The sequence below is a fragment of the Hemibagrus wyckioides genome, linkage group LG13 (genome assembly GCF_019097595.1).
Source record: "Hemibagrus wyckioides isolate EC202008001 linkage group LG13, SWU_Hwy_1.0, whole genome shotgun sequence".
Lineage (NCBI taxonomy): Eukaryota > Metazoa > Chordata > Actinopteri > Siluriformes > Bagridae > Hemibagrus > Hemibagrus wyckioides.
Window position 1 is genome coordinate 10,487,975 of NC_080722.1, and position 24,914 is coordinate 10,512,888.

The window sequence follows — 24,914 nt, forward strand, 5'->3', positions numbered from 1 at the left end:
TCTCATTTGTTTGTGAACAAGGACAAGCATTTCACTTAAATGAGTTTTTCAGATATTGCTAGTTCCACAACACAAAAGAAAGCAGTCTGTGCAAAACAGCCATTAGACCTTAAGCCATTATCAGATACCTCTTATATATATATGTAAGAGGTAGTCTATAAGTGGAATATGTAACACATGACCAGAGGCTATGTAAGTGTCATGCTGTGTACAGGTCAGGGCTAATTATTGCCTCTATTAGTGGAATGAAGTGTGCAAAGCTCTGGGGTCTGAGTTATATTTAGGCCACAATCTGGGAATAAAATCCTTTCACACAGCTGTGATGACTTGTGGTAATTTAGCGAATGATGACGAGAGTGGTGACGAAGATGATGCTAGGTTTGAAAATAATTCATCATGCGTGATGGTTGTTGCTGTGTTATTATTGTCTCATGGTTAGACAGCAGCACAGAGATAAGGCAGGATATTAATTTGATTAGTAATGTTTGGGGTAATCCAAATTAGTCCCAATTAAGAGCTGGTGAATGAGGCTTGTGTTTAAAAGGAGAGTGTAGTAAACATAGCTTGCTGGGGAGGATATATGGAATAATAGTGACAAGTACATAAACAAAAGGACAGATCATAGCTTGTCGTCTGAACCACTTGAACTGGCTCATTTAACTGAGAGAAACTATTTTTGTTAGGTGATTATCACTTTGTTATAATCATGTTGCAAAAGGTCATGCAGTTCTTTGTGTGCATCCTTCCAAATAATTTGAGAAAAACTAGTACTGGTTGTGGACTGGCATCCTATCCAGAGTATTATCCTCACTTTATTTAAAGTGTTCCTGGCATAGACTCAGGATCCACAAGGAACTTGTCAGATTATTTATTTATCATATTTCTATGCATTATTTATTTGTATTTGGCCAGTGAACAACAACAAAAACCTAACTTTATGAAATAAAATCCTTTCATGCTCTGTAAAAAAAAAAAAAAAATTCTGTTTACTACACAGTCACATACGTATACAGTATCAAGAGAAAAATGAAGACACTAGCTAGACTCGAATACTGTCTTTTAGAACATCTTCCTGACGTCTTGTCGATAGTGCAAAGATAAAGATAATAATCATAGACTTATTTCCCTTAGTCTGTATTAATGTCCGTAATATACTTAGCTAACTAGCTCCCAATGTCTAATTATATATATATTTTTTTAGCCAAGGCAAATGAAACATTGGGCTGCACTTTTACAGACTAGCTAATACATGTTTGTCAACTCCTGTGTATTAGCAAAGCTTACTGTATATTAAAATAAAAAATAAAACACACACAAAAAAATCAAAAATAAATTGACAGACACATGATGCTTTATACGCTCTATCTACACAACTATATGCATTAAATGTAGTGATTATAAGCAGTTATAGTACAATTTCTTAACAGTATTATCAATCAAACATGCTTCAATATAATAATTTATTGTCTCTGGGCAAAAAGTGTCTGTTAATAGAAATGAACATGCGCTGAGGTCTAGGATAAAAAAAAAATACAGGTTGTATTACTTAAGGATCTGAAACGAGTGCCGAGTCTACTTTAATTACGTAGTGTATTTGTGTTGGTATAGTGGACATCGCGGTTTGTGTACGTCAGAGCGCTTAAGAGTCCACAGAGCAAACAGGTTATGTGAGAGGTGACAGGATTGTGCTCGCAGCGATTAGCAGCACACACACAAGGGCTTATAGGTTTTGTATTGTGTTTGTGCAGCCACATGAATAGATGGGGCGGAGAGAGACACAACCTGTGGTCCCAATGATTTCTCAGTCACACACACACACACACACACACACACACACACTATGCCTCAAAGATAGCACTGCACAGATTCATGTTCAAGGAAATGTAAATATTTTTGATAAAATGTAAGCTGTAGTCACACAGCCCATATGCACACATACGGGATCACTCCCACCCTCATCTCCTGCCATCTTTTAATCAAAATCAATTAGCCGTATTTGCTGACTGACCAAACCAAATGTCTCATGAGCGTCGTGTGCACAACATGTGCCATATGGCTCTGCACATCTTCAGGTAGGCTGAGCCAGATTAGCTTAGTTTACAGGCGACACACTCTTCTCTTTCCCCCAAGAGGGAGAGGGCTGAGGGCATAAGCCCCTTGAGTCTGAGCTCAGCCATGGAGCTTTGGAGGGATTAGACAGGAGCCACCTGCTTCAATCCACTCGCAGCTCACCTGTTTCGTTATTCTCTCACAATTCTGGCACAAGCTTGTCTTCATACTTTCATACTACTTGTTTGGTTTTGTTTTTGAGATGTGAGGTGTATTATGTTGGTGTAACTGCGGAATACCTGCGGAACTCCATCCTCCAGTGATGATACGGTGTTCCTAATTACGGAAACCCCAAACTTGCTAGGGCTTGTCTGTTCCGACTCTGAGGATGTAAAGTTATAAAGCTGTCTTCTGGTTTTCCTGTATGATCCCCCAATGAGCTGTTGTCATAGACATGAATGAGCCTTTATTAAGGTTACTCACACGACAGCTTTTGTCTGTTAGGCTTCATAAATGTCTGTTTATAAAACTATTTTCCAATAGGCAATGTCATAGTGCTTTGGCGGATATGAATTTTCCTACAGATGTATTTATATAAAGCACTGTGCCATTTGCTGTTAAATGCCATGCGGAAGGAAAACGGAAAGGAGCGGTAATGTAAACAAGCAAGGTGCTGAGTTGCCTCATTGATATGCATCATCAATGTGTAATGTCACACAGGTAAGGTCTGCTCTTCAAGAGGTGTGTGTGTGTGTGTGTGTGTGTGTAGGGACACAGCAGAGATGATGATGTCATTACCTAAGAAGCTCTGCTTACAAACAGATGGACAGTTTCATCTCCATAAAAACACAAGATGCTCCGTTATATGAGTTACTTCTTTTCCCTGTTGTATAATTTGTGACACACGCATGTATTGAAAAATTTAGACAATTTCACACTTCTGTGTTATTTTGATATAAAGTTAAAATATTTACTGTCTGTCTGTCTGTCTGTCTGTCTGTCTGTCTATCTATCTGTCTGTCTGTCTGTTCCTTTTGGTTTGTATTCAGACGGCAGCAAGCACTCTTCATGCTTCAGCATCTGCAAAATGCAGTAAATATCTGTAATTTAGTAAACAATTGAAATACATGGACACATGGGGTTAATAATTTCAATGGCTTTGTACTGTAACTCAATGTACCATGGTTTAACGTGTGTGTGTGTGTGAATATCTAAAAAGAAAATTGTAGAAAACTTGATTAAAAGGATGTGATGTAAGAGTATTGTGGATTGTTATTCTGAGTAAAACTTTATTGTCTTTTCCTGTAACCTATTGGTATATCATGCAATACAGTATTTATGCCTATTTTCAGCATAGATAAATATTGATCCTAATATCATTAATACTGAAAATGTTGATGAACTAGCAGACTATAGCCCCAGTCATGCACAGAGTTTGTTGGGCTGCTTCACAGGGCCGGTGCGATGGTGCGACTGGCAGCTGTAAACACAGTGGATGGAGTTTGGAGATTGTGGCATTGTGTGTGACGGATATCCTGTTGCTTTCGGGGGCTGTTAACGGTAGTCCTCAGTAGGGCTACTGTGCTCTCTCTTTTCTTTATCTCGTTCTCTCTCTCTCTCTCACACACACACACACACATACAGATGCATACACAGAGGGGAAATGGTTTATAGGGAGGCCTTGTTGTCATGGTGATCTGTAGACAAGGTCAGAGCCATTGTTTGTTTTCTTTTTTCCCTCGCCTCTTACAGTGGCATCAGCACTGATGGACATGACAGACATAGAGTGAAGAGGAGGAGAGAAAGAGCTTGAAACATCAAACACTACCTGATCCTTATGAAAGTTTAAAGATCTACGTTGTGCCTGTAACGTTCTCAAAGTCAGGAGTCAACGGTTTTCGGTTAAACCTTGTGATATTGTCGGATGTTTGTTTTGTGTCGTGTCAACCCAAATTCTGCTGCTGTTCGTATAGAAATGAGCCTTTGTGTAGTTTGTAAAGGTCAAGCATAAATTTTCTCATGGGTTGCATTTCCTGCCTTCACCAGCACAAGTTATTATACAGGAAAAATTGGACAGAAAAGGAAAAGCTGACCGTGTAAGTGACAGAAAAAAAGAACAGTGAGGAAAATAGACGGAAATATCTTACACATCTTGGCCTCTAAAACAAAGAGCTGCATTCATCTGGATTCAGCGCGAACTTTACCTGAGAATGTGGCAAATTCCTCCCTTTGTAGGCAACAAAGCAGCCTTTCCGAGTCGTCTGTATTCGGTTTCTGCCGTCTTTCAGCTCCTCCTGTTTCTGGGAGTCGATTCAAATTGCGTTCACCTTGAGGTGGACAATACAGAGCAATACTGAGAGATAGTCTCAGCAGAAAGGCAGCCAGTTTACTGCCACTACTGCCGGCGGTCATTTGTCCACTCAGATTAAAGAAGTTCTTGTCCAATCTACTTCTGGTCTGTCCCTTTTGAAAGCCCTCTTCTTTTCTCTTAATCTAGCCAAATCTTCTCAGGGTCTCTGCTCAATGGCCACGCTGTTGTGGCCTGGCATATTTCGGAGTGGATAATAATTACTTGTCACAAATTGGGCCAGCGAGGGCCGAACGAAGAGTCTCACCAAATAGTGTGTGGTGACTTTTATAGGTTTGGTGTTTGAATAGGCCCAGAGCTGGAGCAAGGAATAGCACTGCAAACAAAAACGGCCTTCAACAGGCATGATTTAGGTTCGGTCCGGGCCAGGGAAATGCTGACAGTTAGACCCAGAGCATTTACAGGTTTACTCTCTGTATTGTGTTTTTTATGGTTTGACTGCACTTCGTTTCCCTGTGCTTCTCTGTAAATGTCCTTCATTGCAGAATTCTCTTTTTGTTTGTTGTTTATTATGGGATGTGCATTTCCACAGCTCTTTAACTCAGAACCTGGATTCCTACCATTACCTTGGCATCGCTGTTCGTGCGTCGGTTGAAAATTGATTGAAAACAGCTGGTATTATTTGCAACAATTGTGCAAAAGTGTGAGCTTTCTGGCAGGGATAGTCTTCTCAGAGTATCTACAAATTCTAACAAATTCACAGGAGCTACTTAAAGCCAAGAATATAAACACGGTAACTCTCTCTCTGTTGGAGGCCTGACAGTATTAAAAGCGAGTGAGGAAAAGATGCCAGTAAATTTAAGGAGCCTGGCGAGAGGGGAACCAGGTTAATATGGAGTCGTTAAAAGACTGGTAATGTCTGGGAAAAAAAACAAAAAACATAACAAAACACAGAATGACACTTTTGCGCTGCAAAATTTGTTCTCATTATGCACTACAGTCTCTCTCCCTCTTTTCACCCACTCATAATCAGGTAAGATGGGCTCTAGTGATAAGATGTAACCATTGAGGGGAGTTGAAAAGGCATATCTCCTGGCATATAAACCCTTCTCAGGACATCACTCATCTCTGAGAGAACACTCCAGCTGCCCATGATTATCTGTATATACATCCCTGATGAGTGCCTGGAATCCCTGGTTTCCACCCACCTCCCAAAAACCATGCAGTAAGTGGACTGGCTGTTTTAAATGACCCCTAGGTGTGAATGAGCATGTGTGTGTGTGTGTGTGCACGGTTGCCTTTGATAAACTGGTGTCCCATCAGGGTTTATTACTACCTTGTTTCCAATGTTTACGAGATAGACTCTCATGACCCTGAGATGAAGCAGTTACTAAACAGGAGTGAAAAAAATAAAAATAAAAATAATGATTCAGATTAATTACTTCTTTTTAAAATCTAAACTTTCATTAAACATTGTTTTATCTTCCGTGTCATTCTCCAGGCAAGGAGTGTAAAAAGTTGAAGTTAGTGATGCAAGGATTTGTTTGCTAACGTGTGATTAAACAGTGGTCATTGGTGCATGGTATCACTTTAGATAAAGTGGTGTTGACTTGGTGTAACTAGGGACACAGTGAGGTCGGCTTGTATTAGACAAACCCAAAGGGCACACTTAACTGGTATACTGAAGGAGAGATGAAGCTTCTGGCCCACAGAAAAGCAGAACATTTTGGGTTCTGAACCTAAAGTTTGCTAAACTTTAGTTTGTCTTTTAAATGACTCTTTTAACAATGTCTGCATAATATCCTTGAGGAAGTTAAACATTTAAATCATTTACTGCCTGCAAGCCCAAGCACAGAATTTTGTGTTGTTACAATAATTGATAAACTAAGCTTATAAGACTCATTATACGGCATTTTTGGAGTTTTGTGGACCCATTGTTTTGCTAATTTCATCAGTATAACATATACATTAGAAACTAAGAAACCTAGGTGCTTAGTTATACAAACAACTTTCAATTTATATCTTTTGGCAATTAAAGGCTTCAAAATTTCTTTGGAAATTAAAAGCTTTCAAATTTCCCCAAAACCCTTTTTATTTCATCGAAACACTCTACGCTCCTCAGTGACTGATTGATGCAGCATTAAAAAAAAAAAATCAGTTGAACTCATTTAATTGCTATTTATTCTCAAATAGAAAGTGAGATTAAAAGAGAGAAAGTGAGTATTTGATTCATGGATATTACATATATAGCAAAGGCTGGTTTTATGGCTAGTATATTATTTAAGGGATCAGCCTGTTCTCTCAGCGTGACTGATTAATGCATGTACACAAGCCCCAGACTGGCTGTCTACTCTTCAACCAAACAGGAAGAGGGAGATGAGGTTGAAAGGCAGAAAACATGGAAAGATGTGGTGCTGGCCACATACACACCAGAGACCTCAAAGAGCAAAAACAATTGGACCACAAAACGGTCCCTCCTGTATGAGTAACACAACTAATATCTTCATCAACGGCATGGTCCTGTGTTTAAATTAGCAAAGACACTCTATCACTGCTGTCTATTGAGCTGGAGTGGATTTATTTCTAGTATTTGTTTACTAATTAATGACGGTCAGGATTGCAGATAGACAAGAAATATAGTTTTTCTGTATAAAAAATGTACAGTACATCATTCAGTGGATTGAGATATTGGCAAGCTGTTTTTTTTTCCAGTGAACATCTTAATTAGCAGTAGTTTAATCTTGATGAAGTGCACTCTTGTCATTCTAAGCTGTCTGATCTAATCTAGAGATGCTGATTTTCCTCCTTCCATGGATTCAAAGCCTTTATGAGGCGACACCTTGCTGTGGGTAAAATCTCCTTTCACTCTCTGTGAAATCAAAGCCATACGTCAAATATTTGCAGAAAGATAAAACAGCAGAGTTGGTTTAAAAAGACTTCCTTGAGAACACCAGCTTTCAGTATCCTGCTTTACTTTTGTCTCTCACTTCTGCAAAATACAAGATGAGCCCCCCTTAATAAGCTCCCAGCACACTTCACACCTTCTTAGTGATTAGGATAGGGCATGTACTTGTACATACACTTCTGCAGCTACTCATCCTCAGTACTCGATGGTAAGAATTCATTTGTTGCCCTTTTCTGCTACAGCTCCACGAAACGTGTTTTTCGCCCGTAAATTCCTCCTTTAAGTCTGTTGATGGGACCTGTGAGAGATGCAGCAAGTCACTGTGGCCTGTTAACACCGAAAAAAAACCCTGATTGATTATACTAACATTTTCATAGCACACTGTCGAGCACCATTTACACAACAGGTACACAACAGATGGAGTTTTATGAGGAAACTTTATTATAGAAATAATAATGAATAGTGCTATGTGGCCAAGGTTGATTATTTTCTTGTAAAAGTAATGTATACCAAAGCCATCTGCTAATGATGGCATTTTTTTTATTTTTTAAATATCATGCCATGCATTTTATCCATTTTTAGTTACAATTAATGCTGTGAACTGTTCACAGAACATGTAAGTTTATGTCACTTGCACAGTACTTCTCATTTTTATAAAGCAGTGACACTGGAACTATTTATATAAAGCTATGACTCCTTGCAAAAATGTTAAATAAATCTCCTCACAGAAAACATGTCTCCTAGAATGAGCTTAATAACATAAACCTGTGATTTGTATTGCAGCTGTCACTATTGTCATGAGCTATGCTGTTATAGGAAATTAACCAACACCTCTTAACCAGTCAGATTCAAGAATTCATAGTATATATTTTTCTATCTATTTATACTCTATACTGTTAGTATATATTAAATATACTAACTAAATATTGAAGATTTAATATATACTAACACTATGTTTTGAATGAGATACTGTGATATGTAATATGTATCTCACTATCTTCAGTCTCAGTGGACTTAGCCTTCAGGTCAGTCAATGAAATAAAAAAGAACAACATAAGCAGCATGTGAAGGCATGGACACAATGCTGTTAAACTGTCTGGAGCTCTGGAAGCCGTCAGGTTTGTTACGGTCTCAGTAATTGGCTATTGTACTGGAGGGCTGTGCAGTGCTGACCTTTATGTCATGGCCTCACAGTCAACTCTGACCTCGCTTCCTAATTCTAATCACGTCGGCTGTAAAGATGTCACCAATGCAGTCTCCTTTAGGGATCATATGGTGCAAATCAGAGGAGTTACACTTTGTAGGTATGTGCTTCCTAGGGATGTGACTGAATATGTATACATGATTAGGAAAGAACGGATAATGTGTTCTAAACAGATGCAGACGCAGGTACGAATAGGAACACACTTTTGTTTTTATTTTTGAGCAAAAAAAATCACACAGATAAGAGGTTTTTATTGTCATGAGAGTGAGCAGTCAGATATGAAACTTGTGGGTAAAGAAAGACGACATTTAATAATGTTTAAATGATTAAATTAGGCAAAAAATTTGGAAGAACTCAGTAAAATTAATAATTGTTTTCTTGACTAAGAATTCGCAGACGATCCTGAGAGTGTTTCCGTGGACATAGTGGCAGATTTCATATTTAATTAAATCAATTAATCAATTAATTAAAAGCTAAACCCTTCTGGTTTAAACCACACCTACAGGTGTAATTCTAATACATACAATTGGAGCACAAGTCAAATATAAATCCAGATCCTGATACTGAGATTGACATTTATTCAGTCTTATTTAGTCATCTAATTGAAGCAATATTAACAGTTATACATAGTCTGTGTGTCTTTAGCTCAAGCAGACTTGCTTTTGTGTAAATAATTATCTGTATAAACTGATTACCCCCACAGTTCATTTTATATGTCAGCAGACGTGTTGGGACTAGTTTGGTATTTAGAAGTTTGCCTCCCTAGACAACACGGTGCACTGACCTGTGCAGGTGCAGCTGGCAAACATGCTTACATTGCTAAACTTAAGACTCTGTCCACACAACCAGCCCATCCCCAGTAACTCCAATATGATCTAATACCCAGCTGGGGTTATTTAGCTGATGCTTTTTAGGTGTAAGCGTATGTACAGTAAGTGTATGCAATGGTGCTCTATTTGGGAATGGTACATCTATGGAGTTTGTAGTAAAAAAAAAAGCTAGTTTCAATATTTTTTCTACATTTTTTAATGAATAAAAATGGAAAATATGAACTTTTTCTTCATGAATGTGTCTCTTGAAATATGGAATAGATATGAGGTATAAATTATACAGGCTGGCGTTATGTTATGTTTTCCGGGGGGTTGAGGGTTAATAAAGAACTAACCAAGTCACAGAGAAACTTAATTCCATCTGTGATCTTTCATCACCCCATTTCTCTCTTGTTACCTTTCAACCTCAGTCTTGATATTACATAAGGGCAATGTCACAACCTCAGACGACCCGCTCCAGTGTGGCCAGCTTAAACGCTCATTCAGTGAGTGCAGTGTTGTGTGTAACCCCGACAGCAGAAGGCTTACCTAAAGCAGTGGAGAACCCGGCAGCAATACACTGCAACTAGGCACCAAGTATCAGGTATGCAGCTATGGAACACAGGAGGTCCTAAGAACCTCAGAAAGAGGACGCGAGGTCCCTAGGGATCGTGGAATGAAGGTGCAGCGATCAGATAGCTTTCACCTTCTTCAAGCTCAGCTCTCAGCTTTGAAAGGGTTGCTCAAAGGTCATGGCCTTTTCAAGGTCCCTGAGCTTTTTTTTTGTTTCGGTTTTGTTTGGCTCTTTTGTTTCAGGGCAGTCTGGTGCGTCAGTCATGTCTACGTCATGGTTGCAATCTGACCATGGAGTGCTACAGGGCACCTGTAATCTCGCCATTCCAGAGCTGCACAGCATGTTGTGTTCTCGACGAATCTACGCTAGAAATTCTAACAAATGGAATGTTAAATGATGGCCTTGTTTATGCACATGCAGTGATAGTGATAGTGAAAATCTCTTGAATATGGGCAGTTACAGAATACATTTTTATTACAAAACAATTAAATACAGATTATTCACCTGTTTTTTTGAATGCGTTTACTATTTCAAATTCTGTATTTTCTTATTCTATTGACATTTGAATCTACTGACTAATTCTACTCTATTCTTATTTTTTTCTTCCTTCTAGAAATAATGAAAAAAAAAAGACCCCCTATAGAACAAGACAAAAAAAATAAGCAGGCAATGTCTAGATATGGGTTTAGTTATTCATTATACTATATGTTTGGTTTATTGTAATCTTATAATTGGATATTCTAGATTACCTTGACTATCTAAGATATTTTCACCAGCAAAAATTTCAAGCAGAGCTTTTAATCTGTGGTTGAAAAGGAGATACAGAGGAATTTCATTTCACTCTAGTGGTCTATTCACAAAATGTGAGGCTGTGAATCTCAGTGTGGGAGCTGAAACAACCACCTGACCAGTTTGTGTAGCCAATCCCAGTTTTTATGAGCCCAGATGCTGCAGACATGTCAAGATAATCAAGATAATTAATCAGATTGCCACCCAGATAGTTTATTTGTATTATGGAGACACATGACGACAAAGGGTTGATGCTAGGCAAGTTTCGTCTTCATTTTGCAAAATAGCACCAGCTGTCATTATGGTCATTAACCTGTCAGAGGACAGGTGGGGTCAGAAATATATTGCTATTTTATTTCAGACAAATTCATATGTATATTAGAAACAGTTTAACATTGTGTCTTGGTTTTTGCGGATTGGTTGTGCGTTTATTTCAACCAATCTATTTCTTTTATAACATCACTGCCACATTTTATTTAAACCTACCCCTTATTTTTTCTTATTTTTTATTTTTTCTGTGGTATCAGTATTGTCAGCCAACAATATATCATGCATCCCTAATGTGTGAGTATTTGCAATCATTTAAATTAAAGGAATTATCCAAAACATGTATCACTGAATTGCAAATTTACAGTATCGCATTTTCACTCCTGAACTGAACTTCATTCCAATACCAAGAACAAGTCTGCCTTTCATGTTGTTGATGTTAAGAGTGTCATCTCCTCGAACCCTTCACAAAAGCGCAGATCATCATCTGGTGAATTACTGCATGTAATGTGCACACATATCAGACAGTGAATTTTAGCCCTCAGCATGTGTGTGTTTGAAATAGTGAGTTACAACCCAAGGCCCTTTTTAATGCATGGACAACCCCAACAACCCTACAGCTTCTCCTCCACTACTCTGATAGCAGTAGGTGTCTGTAAGCCTCCTCGTAGTCATGACAACTGTCTTGTTAGGGGCAACACATTGGAAGATGGGGTATCTGGAGGAAACACACACAGACGCACACACATGAGCACGGATGAACATCTGTATGCATATGCCGACAGACTGATCGTAATCGATTGAATAGAAGGCACAACACGTAAGCTGATTCAATGGGTGCATAAATCACAACTGTGGCATTTGTGGGCAAGATGCAGACATCAGTCAGCATGTAGATTGAAAATGCACCCATGCATAACATTTGTGTAAAAGCTGTGACTAAAGGAGACAGTTTCTGTTTGAGTGAAGGCAACTCTTGGATCACTAATTTGTGGCTTGTGCGGCCTCCAGGACGTTTGTTGCTGTGGGTGTTTTGTTCCACAGAGAGGTTGTATCAAATATCGTTACATCACGGTTTTACCACCACTGAAGTGCAACAGACTTGAATGGCATTGGGTCTTGCAAAATGTTTGTAAAATTTTGCTCATCTCAAAAGTTCTATTCAAATGTTGCTTATACTTTACGTTTCTTATTTCTTTTTTTCTTTTTTAAAGGCCACCTGGTATTGCCTAGTAAGGTTCGGGGTTCATTTCCGCTTTTGTTTTCTACCTCAGTGCTTCTGTCACATCTGTCTTTCTCATTAGGGATCAATGCTGTAAACTCTGTAAATTTGGCAGCAAACATTTGCCAGTGTCAGGATTAGTATGCAGGCCTTTTAACCTGTGACAGATGATAACACTCTCACATTGCACTACTACAACTATTAACAATATTTTCTAGACTCACAAGGTACATATATATTACCTACTGCACATGTGTACTGTAATGTAAGGTTTTTCTTCTTTCTTCTTAGTCTTATATTTGTGTGTGTATGTATATCTATGTATATATACTGTATGTATATATGTACATTTATCTGCAACTTCAAGCTTTAACTAGTGAGCCACCACAAATAACTCAAAAGGCTTACACTGAATTTAACCACTGAATTTACTCACACTGAAAGATTGCACTGAATCAGTGTTAGCTAATTGTGTTTGTTGTGGTGGCTCAGTGGTTAAAAAAGGGTTGTGTGTTCAGATCCCAGCACTGCGAAGCTGCTTGTCATTATTTATTTGATCCCCTTTACCTTCAGCTCAGTTGTATCCTGCATATGTGGGAGTCAGATTATAGATTATAGACGCATATATCAATACAAAATTTTCATCTAGAAAGTGAAACAATTGAAATTTGAAGCTGTATCACTGTAATGCAGTAGTGATTATGTCATTTACAATATTGAGCTCTGATCTGTCCTCAGACTCTGGTGAGGTTTTCTCTGGAGAAAACTGCTTGCTCCCTGTGCACCCAAAGACACAAAGGGACGTAATTGCATAATATTAATGTGATGCTTGTTTTTTTTCTGGGCTCCTACGTGCACATTTCCCGTAATCCTGCTCTGTTTATCTGTCTTTTTTTCCTAGTCATGTATATCTATTTTTGTGTATGCTGGTGCTCACATGCACAGAAGGTGTGACTCTTGAACTTCTTTCAACCACAAAAACAAAAATTTCCACAGGCTGCGTCAGCACAGATCTAATTTATGAACCCAGTCCAAATAGGTGAGATATTGTGCTTACTATTTAAATGGAAGCAGAATAATTATGGCTGTTGGTCTTGTTTTCCTTCCTTCCATCCCTTCACAGAAGATGCGCTTATGAAAAAATGCTTTATGTTGATTTTATTTACATTCTACTTGTGGTTGAGCTTTGAATAACATGCAGTCAATTGAAGTGATTCATGAAGTATGATAATAACTAAGTGCTCAATAAAAATTTAGCTTGATGATCTGTTGAAACAAATTGTAGACCTCCTCCATTTGATTCCTTGGTCCGACTTTGAGAACTATATCAGGAATTGAAACCATGCCATGAACTGTCCCTGCTGTGCTGGAAATGCCAACCCGATAGTGTAGCTTGTCTTGGCAGCCTCTCTAGCAGGAGTTATACCCCCCTACACACCTCCTTTATGATGGATAGATGTTTTAATCAGCTGGATAGCATCCAGAGCTTTCCTCCCTTCCCCACTCAATCCTACTATGCCTCTTAATTGGTAAGTTGATCATCCCTGAGGACTTGTATTGTCACCCCTGACCACTACGCTTTTATTTGTGCTAATTTAAATAATACCATATCACTAATTGATTCCATGTAATCTGCAGCCTGTTTTGTTGAACTTGGCTTATTGCTGCTTATGTTAATAATGTATGATCTAGCTGTCATGCTGATTCATGTATGGCCTGGGGATGAGTGTTGAAACCTTAGCAACAAATTTGAGCATATGACACGCGTGGGCTTGGCTGAAAGCTTGGCTGAAAATGTTTTTATGGATTGTTGGTTTGTCTACAGTGTTGTCATGCCTCAGAGGTCTTGCCTGGCTTCAGTTCCCATCTCATTTTGCAGCTTTATGAAAACATGAATTAATCAGAAGAGCAGTTGTGCTGCCTATTACAGTGCCTAATACAGTGAACATTCTCGTAATCCAGTACATGTAAAAAACAGAGATTTCTACCTTTCTGAGTGGATCCCAATCTGTTTCTTTATCTCTGTTCAGGCTAGCCCTGATCTCTTTCTCTCTTCAGGCTAGCCAGAGCTCTTCTTTTCTTCAGGCTAGCTTCCTCTTCAGACTAGTCCTGAGCTCTTCCTTTGTTCAGGCTAGCTCTGATCTCTTTCTCTCTTCAGACCAGCTGTCTCTTCACTCTAGCCCTAATCTCTTCCTCTTCTCTGGGTAGCTGTCTCTTCAGGCTAGCCCTGGTCTCTTCCCCTCTTTAGACCAGCTGTCTCTTCAGGCTAGACCTGTTCTCTTCCCCTCTTCAGGCTAGCCCTGATCTCTTCCTCTCTTTAGTCTACTTCTGATCTCTTCCTTTGTTCAGGCTAGACCTGTTCTCTTCCCCTCTTCAGGCTAGCCCTGATCTCTTCCTCTCTTTAGTCTACTTCTGATCTCTTCCTTTGTTCAGGCTAGACCTGATCTCTTCCCCTCTTCAGGCTAGCCCTGATCTCTTCCTCTTTTCTGGGAAGCTGTCTCTTCAGGCTAGACCTGATCTCTTCCTCTCTTCAGGCTAGCCCTGATCTCTTCCTCTTTTCTGGGTAGCTATCTCTTCAGGCTATCCCTGGTCTCTTCCTCTCTTTAGTCTACTTTTGATCTCTTCCTTTGTTCAGGCTAGACCTGATCTCTTCCTCTCTTCAGGCTAGCCCTGATCTCTTCCTCTTTTCTGGGAAGCTGTCTCTTCAGGCTAGACCTGATCTCTTCCTCTTTTCTGGGAAGCTGTCTCTTCAGGCTAGACCTGATCTCTTCCTCTTTTCTGGGAAGCTGTCTCTTCAGGCTAGACCTGATCTCTTCCTCTTCTCATGTAGCTGTCTCTTTCCTCTCTTCAGGCTATCCCTGATCTCTTCCTTTCTACAGGCTAGTCCCTCTCTTCAGGCTATCCCTGTCAGCACTTCTCCTCAGTTAGAATAGAATGAGTGTCATGCACATAATTAATAAGTAATGTACAAATATAATGTTGCCCTGCATACGATTGCTGATTATATTACAGTTACATGTCCTGACTTGGCTATGAAGTAACTAAATTAAATAAGAAAATAGTTCCTAAATTAATAAATCAATCAAACAAGAAATATATTTGTTTCTATTATTCCACTCCAATGACACTTCATGAATGTGTAGATTCAGAAAATAAGTTTATATGATATTTATAACAAAACCTATGATGTTACACTTTTACAAATATATATATACTATATGACCAAATGAAAACCTGGCCTCAATAACCTCCACTCTTCTTGGAAGGATTTCCTCTAGATTTTAGAGTGTGCTTATGGGTATGTGCTCATTCAGCCACAAGAGCATTAGTGAGATCAGACACTGATGTCAGGTGAGACGCATCTGATGCACAGTAAGTACTCCAGCTCATCAGGCTCTGTGCAGGACAAGTTCTTCCACACTAAACCTTTTGCTTTATGCATGGGGACATTGTCATGCTGGAACACGTTTGAGCCTCTTAGTTCCAGTGAAGGGAAATCTGAATTTTACAGCACGCAAATACATCATATACATATACAAGTGTGCTTCCAGCTTTGTTGCAACACTTTGGGGAAGAAGCACCTTTGTCTGTGTGATGGTCAGGTCCCCCAGATTTTTATACATATAGTGATATAATTGTTATATAATTTTATTATGTTTGTAGTCAGTATATATTTTGACAGGGTTATAGAAGAAGTACAATATCCTTAGTGTTTTTGTCAGTGAGGCATAATACATTCCAGGCATATAACTGAGCACTGAGAAACCTAAATGGCTTGCTCAGGGGTCCACTTTATTTATGACACAGTACAGAAAGAAGAGTATGATGGAATTCCTTCCGTTTTTTTTTTTTATCTTTAAACACCAAGTGTTAACATACAGTTTTACCGAAGCACAATTAATGATGTATATTAAAACTGTAACTGGAAAGATTTACAGTTACAGATCTACAGAAACATCCTCCATTTTAACCCCTTAGCGTCTTATTCAATCTTTCATCTAGAAAGAAATTAAATAAGAAATCTACTTGGCTATGAGAGAGAGGAGTATAATTATTTATAAATGAATTATGTTATATATTTATTTAAACATCATACATTTAGTCAGAATCTCATTTATTTATGTTCAGAACAGAACACAGTTTGAGCTTTGTCTATAATTAATGAAGAACTAATTGCTCTTCTAAGTAATTTATGATTTTTTAAGTTTAATGATAAATATATATAATTCATAAGCATAAGCGTATCAGTCCATTCATATAGAGTGTGATCTAGCAACATAAGCAATTTTTTTTTTTACCAAAATGTTAAGGAAACGAATTGCTTTTTAGTATTTACACTAAAAGTAGAATTGTAAATATTCCAATGTTAATTCAGTGCAGACATTTTGCATTTGGATACGTAAACATTGTGGAAGTTCCTGTAACACTGACAGAGTCAAATGCATTCTGATAGCCTGAGTGTACAGTGACGTGCATTATGGGAAATATTTGAATTAACAATAAGCTCCGGTTATCAATTAGGTTAATCAGAAACACTGTAATGTAGAGTTGGGTGGAGAACTTAACACAATGCGTGGTGCCAAAGGACCCACTGTGCAGCTGTCTCAGTGTGTGTTTGTGTGTGATGGTGCTGGGTTACTTAACAGATACACGTACCATATGGCCAAGAGCAGGCCAGTGATCGTTAATGAAGCCTTAATGTTAGAGTCACATGCGAACACTTACAGTAACACAGTGCTGCTGTTGTCACTGACGCCAAGATAAACACACCGGAACCTTTTTGACTTATAGGACACAGGAGGCTATAGAGAAATAAAAGATATAAGTCCATACATGGTTTAACAAATCAAATAAGGCAGTTGTCCGCATCTCAGACGCAACAGACAGGCATCACTGACGCAGTTACAATAATGCTAGATAGGAGAAAAAATTCATCTTTTGTTGTCAGCCACTAAAAGCGAAAAAGAGAGAAAAAAATAAGAGCTTCTTTTGCTCTCTCTCAGCAATTTCCTGCAACGTCTAATGTTATATTAATGACAAATCCAATGTAGAAGTAAAAGAGACAGCAAACACTAGACTCAAAGCTCTATTTTTGAATGTAGATAATACAGTGTGGCTCGGCTAGTTCGTGACGTACAGGATGATGATGTGGATCGTGTATGATGATCGTGTTGATAATTTGGACCTTCATCAATTTGGGTAGGGTGTAGAGCGTACGAGGAGGTGGACAGACTGAAAGACTAAAGCACTTTTTATAGACTTGAGTTCGCCTTGTTTGATGTTTTAATTGTGCTCTTTTAAAAGTCAGATCTCCCCTCGTGCATTTCAAACAATAGGCTTCAAAGCAGCAGTGTGTGTATCTGAGGGTTCATCAAACGACTGGGGGAGCTGAGTGTCGGCCAGTCACAGGCAGCTGCAGCCCGAGCAGTGGGCTTCACAGCACTCCAGCATGAGTAGAGCTCTTGACACAAAAAGGTTTCAGCTTCATGGCCCTTTTCTATCCAACGGCATAATTTCCAGAAAATAATCTGCCGAAAAAAGGCCAAAACGAATTCACAGCAAGCTCATCATCAACTCAGCAAAAGTAATATTTACCGCTGCTTTACAATGACATACTCTTCAGCTGCATTAAACAGACCTGATGATGAGGTCAGAACGGAGCAAAAGGACATATTATTCTCCATTCATAGTTATCCAAAATAACTAGCTCCCTATTGTAGCTTGGTGTTACGTCGGCTTTGAATTACTCCAGGGTAAAACGTGTTAGTATAAATGAATATGATTGGAAGAATAATCAGATTATTGTGTCCTGATAATAGTGCTCCAAGCATTAATAAGCAAGCAAGAAGCGTTTATTTCTGTTCTTCACAATCAAACCGATGGCTTTTACAAAACAACTTTTATTGTTTATTATTTCTGCTTTGTGTGGAATATAAAATAAAAGAAACATTCAAGTTTTAATTATCCCGTATCTATTAAGCATGCATTTCCTGAAAATGAATCCTGAGTCATTTTTTAAAACTATTTTGTAATTATAAAGCTGTTTCAGATCAAATCAGTAATTATAAAATATTGAGCTATTAATACATTCGAGCTGTTCCTCTATAATAACTATTTTGCGATTATGACATTTTGGATTTGAATCAAGCTAAGCTAAAATAAATAGTGGATTTGTACTTGAACTATCAAAGGAAAGGAAACGTTATTGTGAGTAAAGAAAAACAGAAAATAAATCTGATGCTTGTAAATTTATGATAATAGTAAATTTAAGAATTTTCTTGAAACAATAAAAAAACGTTCGGTTCTCACACTCTGTGGTTTATGTGATCTGAACACACCGTATAGAGCTAGAGTCTCTGTAGAAAGTTTAAGGTCATTAATATTAAATTGCATTTGGATACTAAATCTTTATGTAAATGGATATTGACGGCTTTGGTGTCTACTGTTCACTTCTTTTAATTTACCTCTCTATCAGTTAGTGAGATGAAAATAATCTCTCTCTCTCTCTCTCTCTCTCTCTCTCTCTCTCTCACTCTGTGTGTCTGTCTGTCTCTCTCTCTCTCTCTCTCTCACTCTGTGTATCTCTCTCTTCTCTCTCTCTCTCTCTCTCTCTGTCTCTCTGTCTCTCTCTCTCTCTCTCTCTCTCTCTCTCTCTCTCTCTCTCTGTGTCTATCTATCTATCTATCTTTTCTGACTCTGTCTCTCAGATGGTAGTGCTGATGGACCCTCTGGAGGATCCGGATGACATCCTGCGAGCCCATCGTTCCAGAGAGAAGACATACATGTTTGATGTGGCCTTTGACTACACAGCCACACAAGTAGGTCTCAGTTTGAATCTGTAAAGTCCATGTGACCACAGCATACAGCAAGCGAAAATCAGGCATATCTGTATATTTTCTGCACTGTAATATCTGTATGTATGGTATAAGAGCTGATTATAAAGACAAAAACCTCCATGTGTGTTGTGAACAGGAGGAGGTGTACCGAGCCACTACAAAAGGGTTAATCGAGGGCCTTATATCAGGATACAATGCCACTGTGTTTGCCTACGGACCCACAGGTTAGTCATCCTTTACTCCGTATGCGGAAACGAGTGTGTGCATACGGCTTTCTAAAGGGAAACTAATGCTTTCTCCTTATTAAGCCAAGGAGACATCCAGTGTCTAAGAACACAAGAGCTTCTAAGAATTCACAAGCCTTAAGATATTAATTGGGTTGTTTCGTTTGTTTGGTCTCCGTGGTGAAAGCTGTCTTTGCTTTATAAAGTTTCTGTGCAGCTTTATACTAGCCACTTGAGCGGCACACAAGGCATATCTGCCTGTCCTTTAATTGTGTTTTATTTTATTTTTGTCTTTTTTGAGACGCATGTGATGTGCCATAGAATTCAAAACATTATCAAACCTTCAAGCTTTCTCCATCAACTTTGGGAATAGCTGTCACACAAACCGGAAACAAGTCATTACATGGAAATTTTGTAAAAGTTTGTTTTTTGGGGGATATATTATTATTATATATTATTATATAAGTCTAGCCCCGATCAGAAAAATCTTGCAACTTGACATGCTTAAAAAAAAGTACTTTGTTCAGTTTTATCTCATAATAATTGAAATTAAAAGCACTACTTTGTAACTACCCTTTTAACCCCACTGTTTACACCGAGTGTGATTAGGAGAATCTTATTATGGAAAAGCCTGTCCATTTATACCTGTGTTTACTCTCTATTTTAATCACCTTCCATCCCTAAAGCCAGCGTAAGGTCTTTTCCTGTCTGAGAGCTGCCTAAAAAAACATGGTCATGAACAACAGGACCTTACCTTGGGACTCACTGTGCTTGTTCCATAAACAAATGCTGTCTCTATTTAAATGTTATAGAAATCAATGGGGGAACAAGATCATTCTAATGCAGCAGTAACTTATATAATCAAAAGTTTGTGGACAACTGACTACCACTTCTCTATGTACTCTATGAGAAGAAGCACATATGGGTGTGCTGATCAGATGTCCACATACTTTTAGTCATATAGCATATGTCTGTACATCAGTATATTTATCTGTGTGATTCTTAGTTTTGCTTGTGTTTATGTGTAGGTTGTGGGAAGACGTACACTATGTTGGGCACGGATAAAGAGCCTGGCATCTATGTCCGCACTCTTAACGACCTGTTCAAAGCTATTGAAGAGACCAGTGATGACATGCAGTACAGTGTCTCCATGTCTTACCTAGAGGTAAGATTATAGACATGATTACTCACAAACCACTGGCCCTGTAAATTCAACGGAAGTACTAAAAATAAAATATTGTGCCCATGAACAATCCCTATGGCCAATGATGATATTAAACACATTTTCTGGAATTCATTATCAGTGAACATATTGTGTAAAAGGTACTGGTTTAACACTAACAACCAATTATTCCAGTTTACACTTCAGTACAGTCGCTAACACGATGGTGCGTTTGTAAGAGGCCGTCCAGAGCCGACATCCCACTGCGATAATCTATTGTTTACCAAGTGTCTGATCCTTTAAGCATACTGAAATAGGATATGAACTGGACAAAGTGTGAGGCCGTCTACTTGACAGACCAAAACACCATTAAGTAAGGAATAAAATGTGACAGGATTATAAAATAATCAACAATAGGGTGTTGTGATGCAGCTTGACACAAAGCGCAGTTACTGTAACCATCCTCAAGGTGATAATTTTCCAGTAACTGCACTTCCCGAAATATTTATACCACAGCAACTTATCCACAAGTGCAAATGTTGTAATTAATGATGGACACATTGTACTTCTTAAACGTTTATAGTTGATAGAACGCAACGGTCGTCTCTTCACCAGCCTCACGGTGTTCACGCTCTTAAAGTTAAAATGCAGCGTTTCATGTTACTGAAAACCCAGAAAATGTAATGTCCTTTGTCCTAAAGACTCTCCTTGTTGAAAAATTCCTGAATGTTACAAGACCTCAACACCTGAGACTCCTTCTCTAAATGTAAAAAAATCTCCTTGTTCGTACCAGTGATTTTATATTTTTCTGTGCTCTATAACAACAAATGTTTTAATCTGCTTATTATTAGCTATAGATTATGTTATGTGTCTGCTATCATCATGTTATCATCAGATATGAGAATTCACTGGTGCCGTTCCATTAACTTTGTCTTCTCCATGTCCATCACTTCATCACTGTCAGAAACTTTTACTTTCCTAACACACACTTCCCATATTATACAACCTCCTGAGATCTAAAAAAAAAGCCCAACACTTTTAAAAATGACTTTGAAGAGAAATGTCTGTACTGTAAGAGTTATAGCACACTGTCATTAGTGTCAAATGTGAAAGGAAAGCCGTGAAAGGAAAGCGACTGAGAGCTTTATTCAGCCAACAAGAGCCTGGCAGCAAAGAGAAAGAAAGGAAGGGAACATAATTGATTGATCTTTATTAAAAAGCCCCCTTCCAAGAATTTGAATGGACCAGCTGTCAGGTCATGTACAAGGGCACAATCACACACAGGTTGGTCATGTAAAGGTTACAGAGCAGCATGGTAATAACACAGATATGCAAGACATTGGGTGAAAAATGCTACTCTGAACACCAGCTGAGCAACCTGTCTGAATGCAGCGATGATAAATCAGAATTGATCATTGAGCCTCGGCCACATAGAGGGCCGTAACGGTTGCTGGTTGATCTCTGGCCCTGGTGGAGCCGCTCTGCTGTCTCTGAGGAGGAGAATATTTGTCTTCACTCACACACACACAAAGAAGTTAAAGGCTGGTTTATGACTGCGATTTGGAAAGGACCCATCTGGTGCCTTTCTCTGTCTCATCAGATTCCACCAAATACACACACACACACACACACACACTATTTATGTGTATGTAATCTATATTTTATATGTATCCAAGTCTAACGTTCTAACCCTATCTACAGTAAACACAAAGAAACTTAGAGATAGAGATACTTGTCGCTTTTATAAACATATTACGTAAATAAAAAAGAAGGTTAATGTGTTTTATTTTCTTCCACAGGAAACTATATAACTAAATGTCCTGCACCCCTCCTTCCCCCTTTTGCTCTGTCTACTTCCATTTTCCATTTATTTTGGGTTTGTGTGAGTGCATCTAATCACTTCCTTCCATTTCAGGGGCCTTTTATATACTTCATCATCATCCTGAAATAATCACCTCCTTAGGAGACATGAAAGCGTCCTTTGCTAATATGGAGAAAATGTTCTGTTTGGCGCTGCTGAAATGACAGCTTTTGAAGTGACCGCAGTCGCGGATGGGGTTATGTTCAGTACCTGGTTTAGCTGAACCTCTGTAAGGTTTTTACGGTGTTGTGTAACGTTCTTTTCTGGTTCAGGTTGTTAGGACGCACTGAATAACATGCTATATTTATACACTGGAGAGAAATGGATTTTATATAAATTTAGCGCTGATGAATTTATATATTTCCTGAATGCAGTTTAGGATGAATATGATGATTTTTAATGCTTGGACACCGAAATCGAATGCACCTTTTCCCTTCAGATCTATAATGAGATGATCCGGGACTTGCTGAATCCATCCACCGGCTTTCTAGATCTGAGGGAGGACTCAAAGGGGGAGATCCAGGTAGCTGGCATCACAGAGGTCTCCACTGTTAATGCCCGTGAGGTCAGTTACACACTCCTTCATCAAGTGGAAAGTGTTAACGGGAATTATTATCAAGTGGAAATTATTAACGATTTTATTAATATTTGTTTTAAATTGCCTTGTGATACTCTCAACGGCCACAATTAATCAATAACCGAAAGATATGTCCATATTTACATGGGAAAACTTATATTAACTGTGGTATGTTGGTGCTTTAGAGATGCTTGATATTCTAGATAGCTTATTCTCTTTATTTGCATTTGAATTTCAGAGGTATACAGTAGAAATGTCAGGGAAGAGGTTTCTCAATAGCATCTAGTCCACTCCATCCAACAATTTTAAATCTTTAAACTATGAATAGTGATGATCATGTTAATTTGCAGGCTTTGCTAATTTGTCTATATTTCCACCCACAATAATTTCCTCCCAGCCTGTAAAACAGCATTATCACAGTAGTACGAAGTAGACCTTAATTTAATTTCAGAGAAACAAACAAGACAAAAACACTCCACTTGTGTCACAGTAAACACTGAGGTTTCTAGTATGCATGCAATTTGCACACATCAATACAGTTTCTCCACACTCAATTTACCACTCTCTATTTTCATTATCTCAAGTGTCTGTGTTTTTTTCTTTATTAGATCATGGAGTTGTTGATGAAGGGGAATAAGCAGCGCACTCAGGAACCGACGGCGGCCAATCAGACGTCCTCGCGCTCTCATGCCGTGCTCCAGGTGGCTGTGCGGCAGCAGAGTCGCTGCAGAGATGTCCTGCAGGAGGTCCGATTTGCTCGGCTATTTATGATCGACCTTGCCGGCTCTGAACGTGCTGCACAGGTACAGTACAAACCTGCTATTGTGTACTTGTCCGAGTCTGTGCGTGTGATTGTGACAGAGCAGAGGTGTCCAATCCCTTCCACAAAGGGCCAGTGTGGGTGCAGGTTTTCTTGTTGTAATCAAGCAGGAGCCACACCTGATTCTACCTGTTTGACTCCATCGGTTCATCTTGGCTTTCAGTAGACTCAGGTGTGGCTTCTGCTTGGTTGGAATTAAAACCTGCATGCACACTGCCCTTTCCGAATAAAATTGGACACCTCTGCGGTAGACGTTCGTGCAAGCAAAAACAATTACTATCTAACTGAAGAAATAAGCACCTCACGTAAGTAGGGCAGATCTGCATTTTTTACAGTATTTTTATAGTACACTCTTCTACATTTTAACAGCTATGTTACAGTCCGCTGTTTGTTGCACCTGTCTTTAATCAATTGGTTCAAATTATAATATCTCAGAAAAATAATGTGATTTTAAAGGGGAAATTGGGTTTCTTGTCAATAACCATGTTCTCATTAGAAAATGACTGAACTTCTCTAAATCTCTAATAGCTTCACAGTAGGGTGCTGTGTCACAGACTTGCTTATTTAGTTGGATTTTTCCAATCTAAAGAAAATCGCACAGCAGAATGTATTTGGAAAGAGGATGAGCGTCTACCAGGGAAACAGCTATAAGTGTTAAACAACCCGAGTCTCTTGGTGGAAATAGTTGTAAGACCCAGAAGCTGGTTTGCACAGAGGAATTTCTCTGCTCATAGAACGATCTTTTATATATTTGAGATTTTAGATTTGTTTGTCAGTGAAAGGTAAATATATGCAACTTCAAAACAGAGGAATAGATGAGAGAACTGCAAATGGAAAAAAAAGGTCTGAAGTTGTCGCCTTTTTGGCTTGCATGTATTTATGGCAGTTTATTAGCTGGCATTGGATCCTGTTAATTTCCAGAAGTGAACGGCAGATTCTATTAATATATAGTCTATACTTTGTAATAATCGCATTTCTTGCCCCATTTTTAGACACAGAACAGGGGACAGAGGCTGAAGGAAGGAGCTCACATAAACAGATCTCTCTTGGCACTGGGAAACTGTATCAATGCTCTGAGTGAGAAAAATGGCAACAAATACATCAACTACAGAGACAGCAAGCTGACACGACTGCTTAAGGTTAAGACGTGATGTTCTCTCTCTCTTTATTTGACTATAGATGAGTGACAAATAAAAGGAAAAACCAACCAGGTATGCAGTGAAGTTTTTCCCTCAGTTAGTGTATTGATGATGGTGTAGAGTGCTATCCAACACACAGGCTAAAAACTCTCATAAGTGTTCATTTGG

The 24,914-nt window shown here is 38.7% G+C and overlaps 1 protein-coding gene across 2 annotated transcripts in view; it reads left to right on the forward strand.

The window, feature by feature from the left end:
- The window catches only part of kif19 (kinesin family member 19), a 37,451-nt gene that overhangs the window by 2,806 nt on the left and 9,731 nt on the right, over window positions 1-24,914 (forward strand). For both annotated transcript variants that reach the window (XM_058407169.1, XM_058407168.1), the window contains exons 3-8: window positions 18,835-18,945; window positions 19,100-19,187; window positions 20,216-20,352; window positions 22,650-22,775; window positions 23,396-23,590; window positions 24,600-24,746. In XM_058407169.1, coding sequence (XP_058263152.1) covers window positions 18,835-18,945; window positions 19,100-19,187; window positions 20,216-20,352; window positions 22,650-22,775; window positions 23,396-23,590; window positions 24,600-24,746 — 804 coding nt within the window. The remainder of the gene's footprint in view (window positions 1-18,834; window positions 18,946-19,099; window positions 19,188-20,215; window positions 20,353-22,649; window positions 22,776-23,395; window positions 23,591-24,599; window positions 24,747-24,914) is intronic.